This window comes from Hyperolius riggenbachi, chromosome 10, assembly GCF_040937935.1.
Source record: "Hyperolius riggenbachi isolate aHypRig1 chromosome 10, aHypRig1.pri, whole genome shotgun sequence".
Classification (NCBI taxonomy): domain Eukaryota; kingdom Metazoa; phylum Chordata; class Amphibia; order Anura; family Hyperoliidae; genus Hyperolius; species Hyperolius riggenbachi.
Genome location: NC_090655.1, coordinates 12,335,500 through 12,348,449, shown reverse-complemented (window position 1 = coordinate 12,348,449; position 12,950 = coordinate 12,335,500). Strand labels below are relative to the sequence as shown.

At 46.9% G+C, this 12,950-nt stretch overlaps 2 protein-coding genes across 3 annotated transcripts in view; one reads left to right on the top strand and one right to left on the bottom strand.

The window, feature by feature from the left end:
- Nucleotides 1-2,119, bottom strand: part of EDRF1 (erythroid differentiation regulatory factor 1) — a 116,039-nt gene extending 113,920 nt beyond the window's left edge. For both annotated transcript variants that reach the window (XM_068257516.1, XM_068257517.1), the window contains exons 1-2: nt 1,963-2,119; nt 174-373 (exon numbers count right to left, since the gene is read on the bottom strand). In XM_068257516.1, the coding sequence (XP_068113617.1) occupies nt 174-373; nt 1,963-2,001 (239 nt within the window). In that variant the 5' untranslated portion in view covers nt 2,002-2,119. The remainder of the gene's footprint in view (nt 1-173; nt 374-1,962) is intronic.
- A 153-nt stretch (nt 2,120-2,272) lies between these two features.
- On the top strand, nt 2,273-11,361 carry TEX36 (testis expressed 36). Its single transcript, XM_068257518.1, has 4 exons — nt 2,273-2,557; nt 3,639-3,758; nt 5,776-5,856; nt 10,764-11,361. The coding sequence occupies exons 1-4, from the start codon at nt 2,507-2,509 to the stop codon at nt 11,025-11,027; spliced, it is 516 nt and encodes a 171-aa protein (XP_068113619.1). The 5' UTR covers nt 2,273-2,506; the 3' UTR covers nt 11,028-11,361.
- Nucleotides 11,362-12,950: the final 1,589 nt, after the last annotated feature.

The following is a 12,950-nucleotide window of genomic DNA, read 5'->3' as shown; positions in this document are numbered from 1 at the left end:
TAAATTTGTTAACACAGGATGTTAACCCTATGTCTGGTTCCATGGAAGCAGGAAGTAGACACACTGCAGATTTATATCAGCTGTAACGGGCACATGTTTTTCTATAAAAGTTATTATGCTGATGCTTATCTTTCAGAGCAGAGAGAAAGTTCTGAGGCCAGTCATTGGCGCACCTGGAGAAAGGCTTCCCCTTCTTGCTGCTGCCGAGGATGGTGGGCCCGAGCCTGGCATTCTCCCGCAACCAGTTAGCAGGCGGCAGCTTCAAATCCGTCTTTTCCTGAAGTTGGGCGAAGGCCGTGGCCGGAGGGGCGGAGGAATACTTCACTATTGCCCGACTCTTCACCTCATTCCTGCCGACAGACAGCGGGGAGTCCTACAATACAGACAGAACATTCATTATAACCAGAAAATAATATCCAAGGTCGTAAAAACCGGTGGGGCTGATATGGAAACTGAAGAATAAAAGTGTGTATAGAGTTATGTACAGAACAGCGTATAGAGAGAAGAGGTTCGTTTCACAAAATGTGAGTTTGGTAATGGTTTACAGGACAATCTGCTCTCTGCAGAGACGCCCCTGATGTCTACAGCTTCACACTGACATGGCTGTTACCCAGCCAATCACTGCATACATTGCTTGCAGCAGGACACCACCTACCTCCATATATGCCATACAAGGGATCAGCACAGACAAAGCTCCTATAACCCCCATACATCCAGTATACAGCTGGTAGCAGTACAGGGAGACTTCCTATACCACCCATAAATTCATACAGTATACAGCTGGTAGCAGTACAGGGACGCTCCCTATATCCCCCATACATACAGCATATAGTGAGGCAGGCATGGGGGAGGCTCCTGGGCTCATAGCAGTGCAAGGAGGCCCACTAGACACATACAGTGAAACAGGTGTGTGGGAGGCTCCTGGGCTGGAAGCAGTACAGGGAGATCCCCCATGCACACAGTATGCAGTGAAGCAGGCATGTGGGAGACTACTGGGATGATAGCAGTACAGGGGGCCCCCTATACACACAATTTACAGTGAGGCAGGCATGGGGGGGGGGGGGGGAGGCGGTGCTCCTGAGCTGGTAGCAGTACAGGTAGTCTCCGTATACCTCCATACATATATACAGTGTATTCAGTGAGACAGGCATGTGGGAGGTTCCTGGTCTGGTAGCAGTACAGGGAGTAGCCTTATATCACCATACATACAGTATACAGCTGGCAGCAGAACAGGGTGGCCCCATAAACACACATTATACAGTGATGCAGGCATGTGAGGCTCCTGGGCTGGCAGCAGTACAGGGAGACCCCTATATCCCCCATACATACAGTATACAGCTGGTAGCAGGACAGGGAGGCCCCCTATACACACAGTATACAGTGAGGTAGGCATGTGGGAGGCTCCTGGTCTGGTAGCAGTACAGGGAGTCCTTCCATACATACATTATACAGCTGGTAGCAGTGAGGCAGGCATGTGGGAGTCTCCTGGGCTGGTAGCAGTACAGGGAGTCCCTCCATACATACATTATACAGCTGGTAGCAGTGATGTAGGCATGTGGGAGTCTCCTGGGCTGGTAGCAGTACAGGGAGTCCCTCCATACATACATTATACAGCTGGTAGCAGTGATGTAGGCATGTGGGAGGCTCCTGGGCTGGTAGCAGTACAGGGAGTCCCTCCATACATAAATTATACAGGGCTGGAAGCAGTGCAGGAAGTCCCCCCTATATCCCCCTGCAGGGCTGGCAGCAGTACAGGGAGCCCCCATACATACAGTATACAGCTGGTAGCAGTACAGGGAGGCCCCCTATATCCCCATACATTATACAGGGCTGGCAGCAGTACAGGGAGCCCCCTATATCCCCATACATTATACAGGGCTGGTAGCAGTACAGGGAGCCCCCCTTATACCCCCCAGCAGGGCTGGCAGCAGTCAGACCCTCTCCATAGGGAAGCCGCATTACCTGGCTCTCGTCAGGCTCAGGCAGCTTCTCCTCCTCCATCTCCCCGCACTGTCACCATGCAGCCGCCTCTCTCCTTCCACACACTGGAAACTTCCAGACCGCTTCCCCGCAACCGGAACTGCCCGTCCGGCCCCGCCCACCTCCTCAGCCTCGGAGGACTCCGCATTCACCATAGAGAGCGCACGCGGCGCAGAGCGGCCCGCTTTCCAAGGCCTCCGCACCATAGAGAGCCCCGTCCGGCTAGACGAACACTCGTCCGCACCATAGAGAGCCGCGCTTGGCTAGACAAGCATCGCGGCTTCCTCATGTAACTGTTACTATGGCAACCGCTGCTTGGCTACAGAAAAATGGCGCCTGGTTTGAGGACACGTGTTAGTGGGTGGACTGTGGTTTCCATGGCGACCAACAGACGCCTGGCTGTTACTGGGAGACAGGCAGGGAAGACGCAGAGCTTTCAGGCTGGAGAGTGCTGCTGGGAGATGCGGCTGTGGTGAGGAGGCTCAGCATGAAGGCAGCGCAGGGGTGACACCAGAGAGAGAAGACCATGCCCAAGCGGCACCTGTGCAACCCCCCCACCGCCAGGGACGGCACCTGGGTAATGCGCAACATTGTAGGGAACGTTTTTGTAACTTTATGGGCTCGTTCACACTAGGGGCGTTTCGACCTTTTTTCAAGCGCTGGTGATTTTTCAAATTGCCCACAAAACTCTTGTGCAATTAATCTCTATGAGAAGGTTCATATCAGCGCGGTTCGTGCGCTTTGCATTCAGCAAAACGGTGCCTGTACCATTTTTGGTGCGGTTTTTTGCTATAATGGAAGGTATAGGAAGAGCGCTAAACGCTCACAAAGCCGGTTTTTGCGGCGATTGCGTTTGCATTTTTTAGAATAAATACATTGTATTTATCCTTTTCCGGTTCAAAGAGTTCACTTCCTGATTTGCGTCAGAGAGGTAATCTCAAAACCGCTCTGGAAAAGCGTTTAGAAAAGCGATTTTTTTTAACGCAGCGCATAGTGGATCGCCGGGAGGGGGAAAAAACAGCGCACAAAAACGCAAAACGCTTGCGTTTTGGTTTTTAGCTGTGAATGAGGCCTTTTAGACTTTTGCAACCAGCTGCAATTATTTATAGCTCCTACTATCATAAAGTGCAACCTAATCAATCGCTCAATGTTATTGCTATCATCAAATGCAACCCAACCTGACCCTATTCTCACACAAAATCCTTCCTCTACTGATGCCTAACAAAGACCCCGCCGCCAATGCCTGACCCCAGCAATCTCTCCGTTGATGCTTGACCCCAACCACCCCTGTCCAACCCCAACCACACTCCACCATCAACAAACCAATCTCAAATGACGATAAAAACAGCATAATTTAGCCCCAGCAATAGCTGGCAGCCAAAATTACATCTTACCCCAAGTCAATGGCGGCCTGGAGGGAAAATAGTAATGAACGCATCCGGGACTTTTGCAGGAGCAGGTGAGGTTTTTTTGGCTTTACCCTGTGCCTAAATTTCCTGGAGCCTTTATTACATGTACATACCTATTAATTCACCATAGAGTGTTTGCAGGATAGCGGCAGTATTTAGAGGCTTCCCACTACTGAGGTATTTATTTTTGTACTTTATTTTACTTTGGGCACACTTGAAGTAAACGAACTTGAATTTTCATGTTTTCAGTTTCCACACATAGAAGTGAATATGAGGTTGCCTAGGACCAGTACACAGGACATGCTTCAACACGCTAAGTCAGCTTCCTGGAAGGAGCACCGTCTACCCCTGATCTGTGCAGCCAACAAGGTAATAATTACAGGCAAGCATTGTATGCATGCAATGTGGAACGGTATATGTTACATACCCCGACATTACAGTACACCTAAACTTGGGAAAACATTTAAAAATAAAAGCTACGGGCACCTCTCATGTTGTGAGAAGATCAAGTTATTTTTTTCTTTAAAATGGACCTGAACTCTTGCACAGGATAGAAGGAAAACAGAGAGAATGCACCCTGTGTGTATTTAGAGAGTTTAGCCTGTCTAATACCCCCTCATCTGTGACTAATCACAAGTTGTAATCTGATGTCTCAGCAGTGTCAGCTGGCTGCTTTGGAAGAGCAGCTAATTTGTAAACACAGGATGTTAACCCTGTGTCTACTTCCATGAAAGCAGGTAGTAGACACACTTCAGATTTATTGCAGGATTTGCATCTGCTGTAACAAAGAAATGTTTTTCTGTAAAAGATATTATGCTGTTGTGTATCTTTTAGAGCAGAGAGGTAGTTCTGAGTTCAGGTCCGCTTTAAGACTGCTTTCACACTGGGGTGTTGCATTGTGTTGCGTTATAACATACACATAACACAAACATCATTTCCATTCTGCACTCTTCAGCCAGGATAGTAAAGCTTTGCTCACATGTACAAGCCCTGTCACCCGGCATGGAAGAGCAGGTGTTATCCTTGGTGAATTGTCACTTTATGATGTATTAGCCGCACAAGTTGGTAATTAATAACACTACCCCATGTTTCCCCGCAAATAAGTCAGTGCCTTATATTAATATTTGCACCAAAACATGTGCTAGGGCTTATTTTCAGGGGATGTCTTATAACAAAGAAGTGCCTGTGCTGTGACCTCCTGACTTCCCCACTGTGCCGCTTCTTCCTCTGCTGGACCCACCTCTTGTGTGCCCCTGTGTCCCTTGTACCTTTAGTGTCCTCCTCTAACCCCTGTCCTCATGTGTCATCCTATGTCCTCCACTGTGTCTTCCCATGACCCCCTGCATCCTCCTCTTACCATCAGCTCCATGCCACGCTGCCCCCCTGCATCCTGTTCTCTCCCCCAGCTCCGCTGTGTCCCTGAGCTTCAGCCTATAGGGAAGAAGTGCTGAAATTTGTGTTTCTACACGAGCCAATAGTCTCGCAGGCAGGAACATGGTTCTGTCATTGGGCCAATCACTGCACTCGCTGTGTAGCGGTGAGTGCAGTGATTGGCTCAATGACAGAGCCGTGGTCCTGCCTGCGAGACTATCGGCTCCTGTAATAACACAAGCTGCCATACTTTTTACCCTTAGGCCTCTTTCACAGTGGGAAGTTAAAGTCGCACGTTATAAAAAATAACGCAGACCAACGCACAGCAATACAAAGTCTGTGCGACATTCACAGTGCACACATTGCGTTGTGTGTATTGTTTAGCAATATTTAGAAAGTGCTGCATGCTGTGCGTTTAGCAATACATTTGCTGCGTTATGTGTGTTGCACATGCTCAGTAAGGTTTAAAAAAAAAATGTTACGCATGCGCCGTTTTCGTTCCATCAGTATGTAAAGAAAACAGCGCACCGAGACACATAACGTAGTACAAAATAACGTCTAATTTTATAACCTACATGCGCTGCGTTAGGGGCGCGTTGTGCGACTTTAACATCGCATCAAACGCAACGTCCCACTGTGAAAGAGGGCTTACTGCCGCTAGAGCTTACTTTTAGGGTAGAGCTTATATTTTGAGCATGCTCGAAATTCCTGCTAGGACTTACTTTCAGGGGATGTCTTAATTTCAGGAAAACAGGGTATTTGCTCATTTCAGTTTTCCAAGTGTTGTTTAGCTACAGGTTTGGTAAAATCAGCCGTTTTCTGCATTTCTGCATGTGGTAAAGCTTTGTGAATTGAGCACAGTGTCTTATAACAGCTAGATTACTGCATTCGTATTGGGAGGTCGGGCTATTGCACGACTGGCGAGTGGGGAATGTAGTATGCAGAACAGTCCTGGAAATGCTGCACATAGTAAGGCTGACTGTTAGTTATTATTGCTGTCCATGTTTACTTGCAGGCAGAAACTCCGAATGGATTCCCATTTTCCTCACATGACAACCGACACACAATAGAGTGGGCTGGAGAATACCTGGATTCTGTAAGTACATACATATTGTAAATACTGCTGCGCTTGCTTCCTGTACAGAACACTGGGGAGTGTTAGAGGATGATCTGTGTGCAGCTACAGCTAACCCTGACCATTTATACACAGCTCTGTAGTGGTCAGTGGCTAAGGGCTGGTGCACACCAAGAGCGCTTTTCAAAACGCCAACGCTGAAAAGCGCTTGGCTAATGTACTTTAATTGGATGGATCACACCAGAGCGATGATTTTTCTCCCAAACGCAATCGCGGGTCCTGCAGCATTTCTGAGGCACTTCAGCCTCAATGTTATGTATAGGAAAGTGGAAAATTGCTGTAAAAAGAGCTAGAACAGAGCGATTTTCCAAGTGTTTTTTTTTTTTTAAAGCTGTACACTTGCAGCTCTACTGTACAAAAAAATAAATAATCGCTCCATAAATCGCTAGCCATAGCTAGAAAATTCCTAGAGTTACTTAGAAAAATCACTTCTAAAAACGCTGATCGTTTGCGATTACAGGTGCTTTTAGGTGTGCACCAGCTCTTTGGCTTTGTTCACACTGGACAAAAAAAAACGGTACGTTTAGCAGACCGTAACTGGATGGATCCTAACAGAGGTGAACGGATCCTATGTTAATCAATAGGAAGCGTTCATATTGCCCCCCTCAAATGGATCTGTTTGGTCTGCTCCACCGAACGGGCCGCAAGTTTGGGTCTGCAGCGATTTTTCCAATCGATGGATGCGTCGCATTGCCCGCACCCTAACGGAAGGGAGGGTCACGGATGGGAAACGTACAGATTGCACAGCAAGCTCATGGTGAACTACTCCATCCTGAATAATGGCCAATAGCTTCTGCTTTAAGAAGGATAATAGTTTGGTGTTTTGTAGCCCCTTCCACACTCCTAGTTCTGGCTCACCATGAGCTTGCTGGGTAATCTGTAACACTGGGTGTTTCAAGTCCTATCCCATAGAGCATTATTAACCCATGCCATGCACTGATGAGTAGAGATGTAGCGAACGGTTCCCGAACGGTTCGCCGGCGAACATCTCTGAATACATGGGGCTTTTACTACTTCCGGGTCGCTCTGACCCAGGGTAGTACTCCTGCGCTGCCCGGCGAAGCGTGTCCTAGATCGTGCTCCTGTTGTCGGGCACTCTCTGTCATGAACGACGTCACGCACATGCGCAGAGAGTGCCCGGCAACAGGAGCGCGAACAGTTCGCAACATCTCTACTGATGAGTCCCAACCAATCGGAAACAGTCTGTATGCATGTTGGATTATTGTGGCTCTGTCATATTAACAAGCTGACACATCATTGCATTCCAGCGCTTCTGGAGGTGTGGCTATCTTACAGGGACAACATAGGATGATTTGCATATTTCAGCAGTGATGGATTGTGGGAGACATCATATGCTCACTCCAGCCTGAATAATCAAAAATACCTTCTGTTTTATGAAGGCAAACTTTGGTTTTGGATGATAATAAACGGATCCGTTCCATAGATCAGTTTTCCATCTGTGCCAGTGTGACCTTAGCCTATCTCCCATTCTTCCTGTATATGTGGCTCACAGCGGTGTCAGGTCCTGGTAGCTGGCAGAATCCTTAGTTGTTGGCTCAGTGGATAGCATGCTTTCCTGGCAGCCCCCAGGTTCATATTTCAGCTCTGACACACTCAGATCTTCATGGAGTATATACAGTATATTCTATGTGTTTACGTTACAATTAAGAATTCCAGTTCCCTAACAAATCCACAAAACATACCAGAAAGCGAATGGGTTTGGTACAAAAACTGGCCTTAGGCCCCATTCACACTTACTAAACACAAAATGCTAGCGCTTTTGCTCTGGCGATTTTTGGCGATTAACACCAAAAAAAAAATCACCATTCACACTTGGGGCGATTTTCCGCGATTAGCGCATCTATAGCACTAAACGTGATCACCGGGAAATCCCCTGAAAATGGTGCAGGATACAATTTTTTGAGGGGCGATTTGCGTTAACCGCCGGTGATTAACGCAAATCGCCCAAGTTAAAGAGCGCTAGAGCTTGAGCGTTTTACCGAAATCGCTGGCAAACCGCTCTAGTGTGAATGGAGCCTCAGTCTAATGGGAGCATTAGACTATGGCAGGGATTAGATTGTGAGCTCCTCTGAGGACAGTCAGTGACATGACTATATACTCTATACAGTGCTGTAGAAGATGCCAGTGCTATATAAATACATAATAATAACATGGTAGGACATTAGACTATGACTATGGTAGGATTAGAGTGTGAGCTCCTCTGAGGACAGTCAGTGACATGACTATGTACTCTGTAATGTGCTGCAGAAGATGTCACTGCTATATAAATACATAATAATAATATGGTAGGACATTAGACTATGACTATGGTAGGATTAGATTGTGAGCTCCTCTGAAGACAGCCAGTGACATGACTATGTACTATGTAATGTGCTGCAGAAGATGTCACTGCTATATAAATACATAATAATAATATGGTAGGACATTACACTATGGCAGGATTAGATTGTGAGCTCCTCTGAAGACAGCCAGTGACGTGACTGTACTCTGTAATGTGCTGCAGAAGATGTCAGTGCTATATAAATACATAATAATAATATGGTAGGACATTACACTATGACTATGGTAGGATTAGAGTGTAAGCTCCTCTGAGGACAGTCAGTGACATGACTATGTACTCTGTAATGTGCTGCAGGAGATGTCAGTGCTATATAAATACATAACAATAATATGGCAGGACATTACACTATGACTATGGTAGGATTAGAGTGTAAGCTCCTCTGAGGACAGTCAGTGACATGACTATGTACACTGTAATGTGCTGCAGGAGATGTCAGTGCTATATAAATACATGATATTAATATGGTAGGACATTAGACTATGACCATGGTAGGATTAGATTGCGAGCTCCTCTGAGGACAGTCAGTGACATGACTATGTACTCTGTAATGTGCTGCAGAAGATGTCAGTGTTATATAATACATAATAATAATATGGTAGGACATTAGACCATGACTATGGTAGGATTAGATTGTGAGCTCCTCTGAGGACGGTCAGTGACATGACTATGTACTCTGTAATGTTCTGCAGAAGATGTCAGTGCTATATAAATACATAATAATAATATGGTAGGACATTAGACTATGACTATGGTAGGATTAGATTGTGAGCTCCTCTGAGGACGGTCAGTGACATGACTATGTACTCTTTAAAATGCTGTGGAAGATGTCAGTGCTATATAAATACATAATAATAGGGTAGGACATTAGATGTTGACCGTGGTAAGGATTACATTGTGAGCTCCTTTGAGGAACAGTGAATGACTGTCAGGCCAGATGAGTGGTGGGGAAGTTATTCCTTCATACCTTTCTATTACAGCATGGGGGGAGCATGGTGCCCAGGTATGCGCTATAAGATGCTAATTTCAAGTTGATGAAAATGTATGCAGCTTTGAATCGACCAATCAAATGCAGTAGAAACAGTACCTCTTAGGTAGGTAATTGCAGAGGTACTGCCTCTGCCTGTGAAGCTTGAGGTCATAAGTTAGACTCCCAGGTCAGAAAAAGAAAAGCCCCCCCCCCCAACCCTCTATTCATTGCTCAGCACTGTGTGATGTTAGCAATTTACAAGTAAATGATTAGTTAGGAGTAGAGTTGGGCCGAACGGTTCCATGCGAACTTCCGTGGTACGCGTTCGCGTCCCGCAGGCAAACGTTTTCGGAAGTTCGGTTCGCCCCATAATGCACCATGGAGGGTCAACTTTGACCCTCTACATCACAGTCAGCAGGCCCAGTGTAGCCAATTAGGCTACACTAGCCCCTGGAGCCCCACCCCCCTTATATAAGGCAGGCAGCGGCGGCCATTACGGTCACTCGTGTGCCTGCCTGCATTGGTGAGAGTAGGGCGAGCTGCTGCACTGTCTCTCACAGGGAAAGATTAGTTAGGCTTAGCTTGTTCCTGGCTGCATACCTGTTCTGTGAACCCACCACTGCATACCTGTACTGTGTCTGTGAACTCACCACTGTATACCTGTTCAGTGAACCCACCACTGCATACCTGTTCAGTGAACCCACCACTGCATACCTGTTCAGTGAACCCGCCACTGCATACCTGTTCAGTGAACCCGCCACTGCATACCTGTTCTGTGAACCCCCACTGCATACCTGTTCTGTGAACCCACCACTGCATACCTGTTCTGTGAACCCGCCACTGCATACCTGTACTGTGAACCCACCACTGCATACCTGTACTGTGAACCCACCACTGCATACCTGTTCAGTGAACCCACCACTGCATACCTGTTCTGTGAACCTGCCACTGCATACCTGTACTGTTAACCCACCACTGCATACCTGTTCAGTGAACCCACCACTGCATACCTGTTCAGTGAACCCACCACTGCATACCTGTACTGTGAACTCACCACTGCATACCTGTTCAGTGAACCCACCACTGCATACCTGTTCTGTTCAGTGAACAGTTTGGTGTGTCAGTGTGAAGCAGTACCTTAATTACACTACCTGATTGATGTATACACATGCAAGATGTTTTAAAGCACTTTAGGCCTGTCATTTAGCATTCAATGTGATTTCTGCCCTTAAAACGCTGCTTTGCGTCAAATCCAGATTTTTCCCGGGGACTTTTGACGTCTATCCCACTCCGCCATGCCCCCCTCCAGGTGTTAGACCCCTTGAAACATCTTTTCCATCAGTTTTGTGGCCAGCACAATTTTTTTTCCCAAAGTTCGCCTCCCCATTGAAGTCTATTGCGGTTCGCGAACTTTAACGCGAACCGAACCTTCCGTGAAGGTTCGCGAACCTAAAATCGGAGGTTCGGCCCAACTCTAGTTAGGAGGGTGGTGAGTAAACCGAAGCTGCACAGTTTATCTGACCAGAATTGTTTCCTTAGGGACTCGGAAGAAGGAAGACTCCGCATGACAAGAGACAACACGCGGATGGAAACTGCAGCTTCTCAAGTCACGCCGCTCCTTTAAGAGCCTCAAGTTACTGGGACGGCTTCTCCAATTACCAAGCCTCTTACAGAGGGAGGCAGGACACAGAGACCCCCTTCTGCCGGAGATACCCCAAACATCACCCGGAACGGTCCGCTCACGTCAGAGACGTCCCCGAAAACCGCTTCATGTGGTTTGGCGATTACCGCGGCCGATCATAGTGACCTCATCATTTCAGTATTCGGTATAGTTTCTCATTTATAGGAGTTATCACACCATGATGACATCATTACCTTACAAGCCCCTGATTGGCTGGTCTGTAGTCATTGGATAACATCACTTTTACCGTTTATTCTCGCCTATGCAGGGAGACTGTGTAAGACATGATCATGTGACCATGCCCAGCCAATGTAAGGCTTACAGATCAGTCACATGATCATATGTGACCAGGGCTGTGCCAAGGTTTGTTCTATATAAGAGAAACTATGCAGAAGAAATCTATCTCTGTTAGGTACCATATATAGTGTATAGCCAATAAATCTTAACTCAAATTGCTATGTGTTTGACCTGTGTGGGTATTTAACTTTATTTGGACGGTATGATCTCCATTGGAAAAAAGGCTGTAAAGCATTATCTACACTACAGTACCCTGCACCTCATTTCAGTTATTTAAAGCAGACCTAAACTCAGACCTCCTCTCAGCTCTAAAAGCCACACAACAGCTAATAACCTTCAGGCTGCTTCCACACAGGGACATTCCAGGCGCACGTTAGTGCAGCCTGTAACGCTCCCCAACTCACAGCAATACAAAGTCAATGGGGCTGTTCACTCTGCCCACGTTGCGTTACATGTAACGCTGCACGTTCTTCAGAACGTGCAGCATACTATAGGGTTCCAGCGGCTTAAGCCGCGTTAGACTGTTTGCACATGCTCAGTGGGGGGCGGAGAGGAGGCGGGGAGAGGCCGCTACGTATGGCTACTCAATATGCACCGCACTGGTGGCCGCTGATTGGCTGGCGGTACCACGTGATGCGGAGTGTTTCACTCCGCATCACGTGGTCCCACCGGCCAATCAAGCGCTACTCTCACTGCCCTAATGCGGAAAGACCTGCTTAACGCGGCTCATTCAACGTCCTCTACCAACACCGGCAGACGTTGCGTTAGGGGACTTTATGCGACCATAACGTCCAGTATAACGCAACGTCCCGGTGTGTAACTAGCCTCAAACAAGAAACATGTATTTGTTACAGCTGATACAAACCCTGCAATAAATCTGCACTGTTTCTACTTCCTGGTTCATGGAAGCAGACATATTGTTTACATCCTGTGCTTTCAAATGGGCCTATCTGCTATAGGCAGTCATGTGACACAGGGGAAGATCAGATTACAACTTGTGATTAGACACAAATGCGGGACAATTAGACAGGCTAATCTCTCGAAATACATACAGGGGGCATTTCTCTGCGTTTTCCTTCTGCCCTGTGCAAGAGTTCAGGAGCAGTATTCTTTGATTCAGGCATTCTGCATGAATTTCATTTACACTATCATCCCACTATCTCAAGTGAGATAACTATTGAAGCTGCTAAGTGCTCTGCTTTTGACCTCAGCTGGCAGAACTCGTCGTGTTGTAAACTCTTGGAATGCTTTGATCTCTCTCTACTGAGCAGAAAATATAGAAACTGAAAGCAGAAGTCCTCTGTTATTGTCTCCCACTGCCCCCTAGTGACAAGTGGCCATAAATACACATTACAGCAGTACTAATTAGAAGCAGGGAAACGTAACAAATAAGTGCTAAAATAAATTGGCCTGGGGCACTTGCAAGCTTCTAAATAAATTGGCTGCTGAAGGGCTAAAAAGGTAAAAATGTATTTTGTCTCGATTTTAAAAAAGTGGTATGTGCTTAAATGTATGCATGCCTTAAAATGGCGGCGCTAGTCTAGCTTAGGGAACCCAGCGGGAAACCTTATAGGGGCCAATTCTCCAATCACAGCACCCTCTATAGCTCAAAGCATTGTAAGTGGCTGAATAGTGTGGGTGTGGCTTACTACAACCTATATGAAACCTAGAAGCTGTGGAGTGTGCTGTCATTGGAGGACTGTAGAAACCACAACCCATCACTTTAGCGGAATTTCCCTCAGCACCAA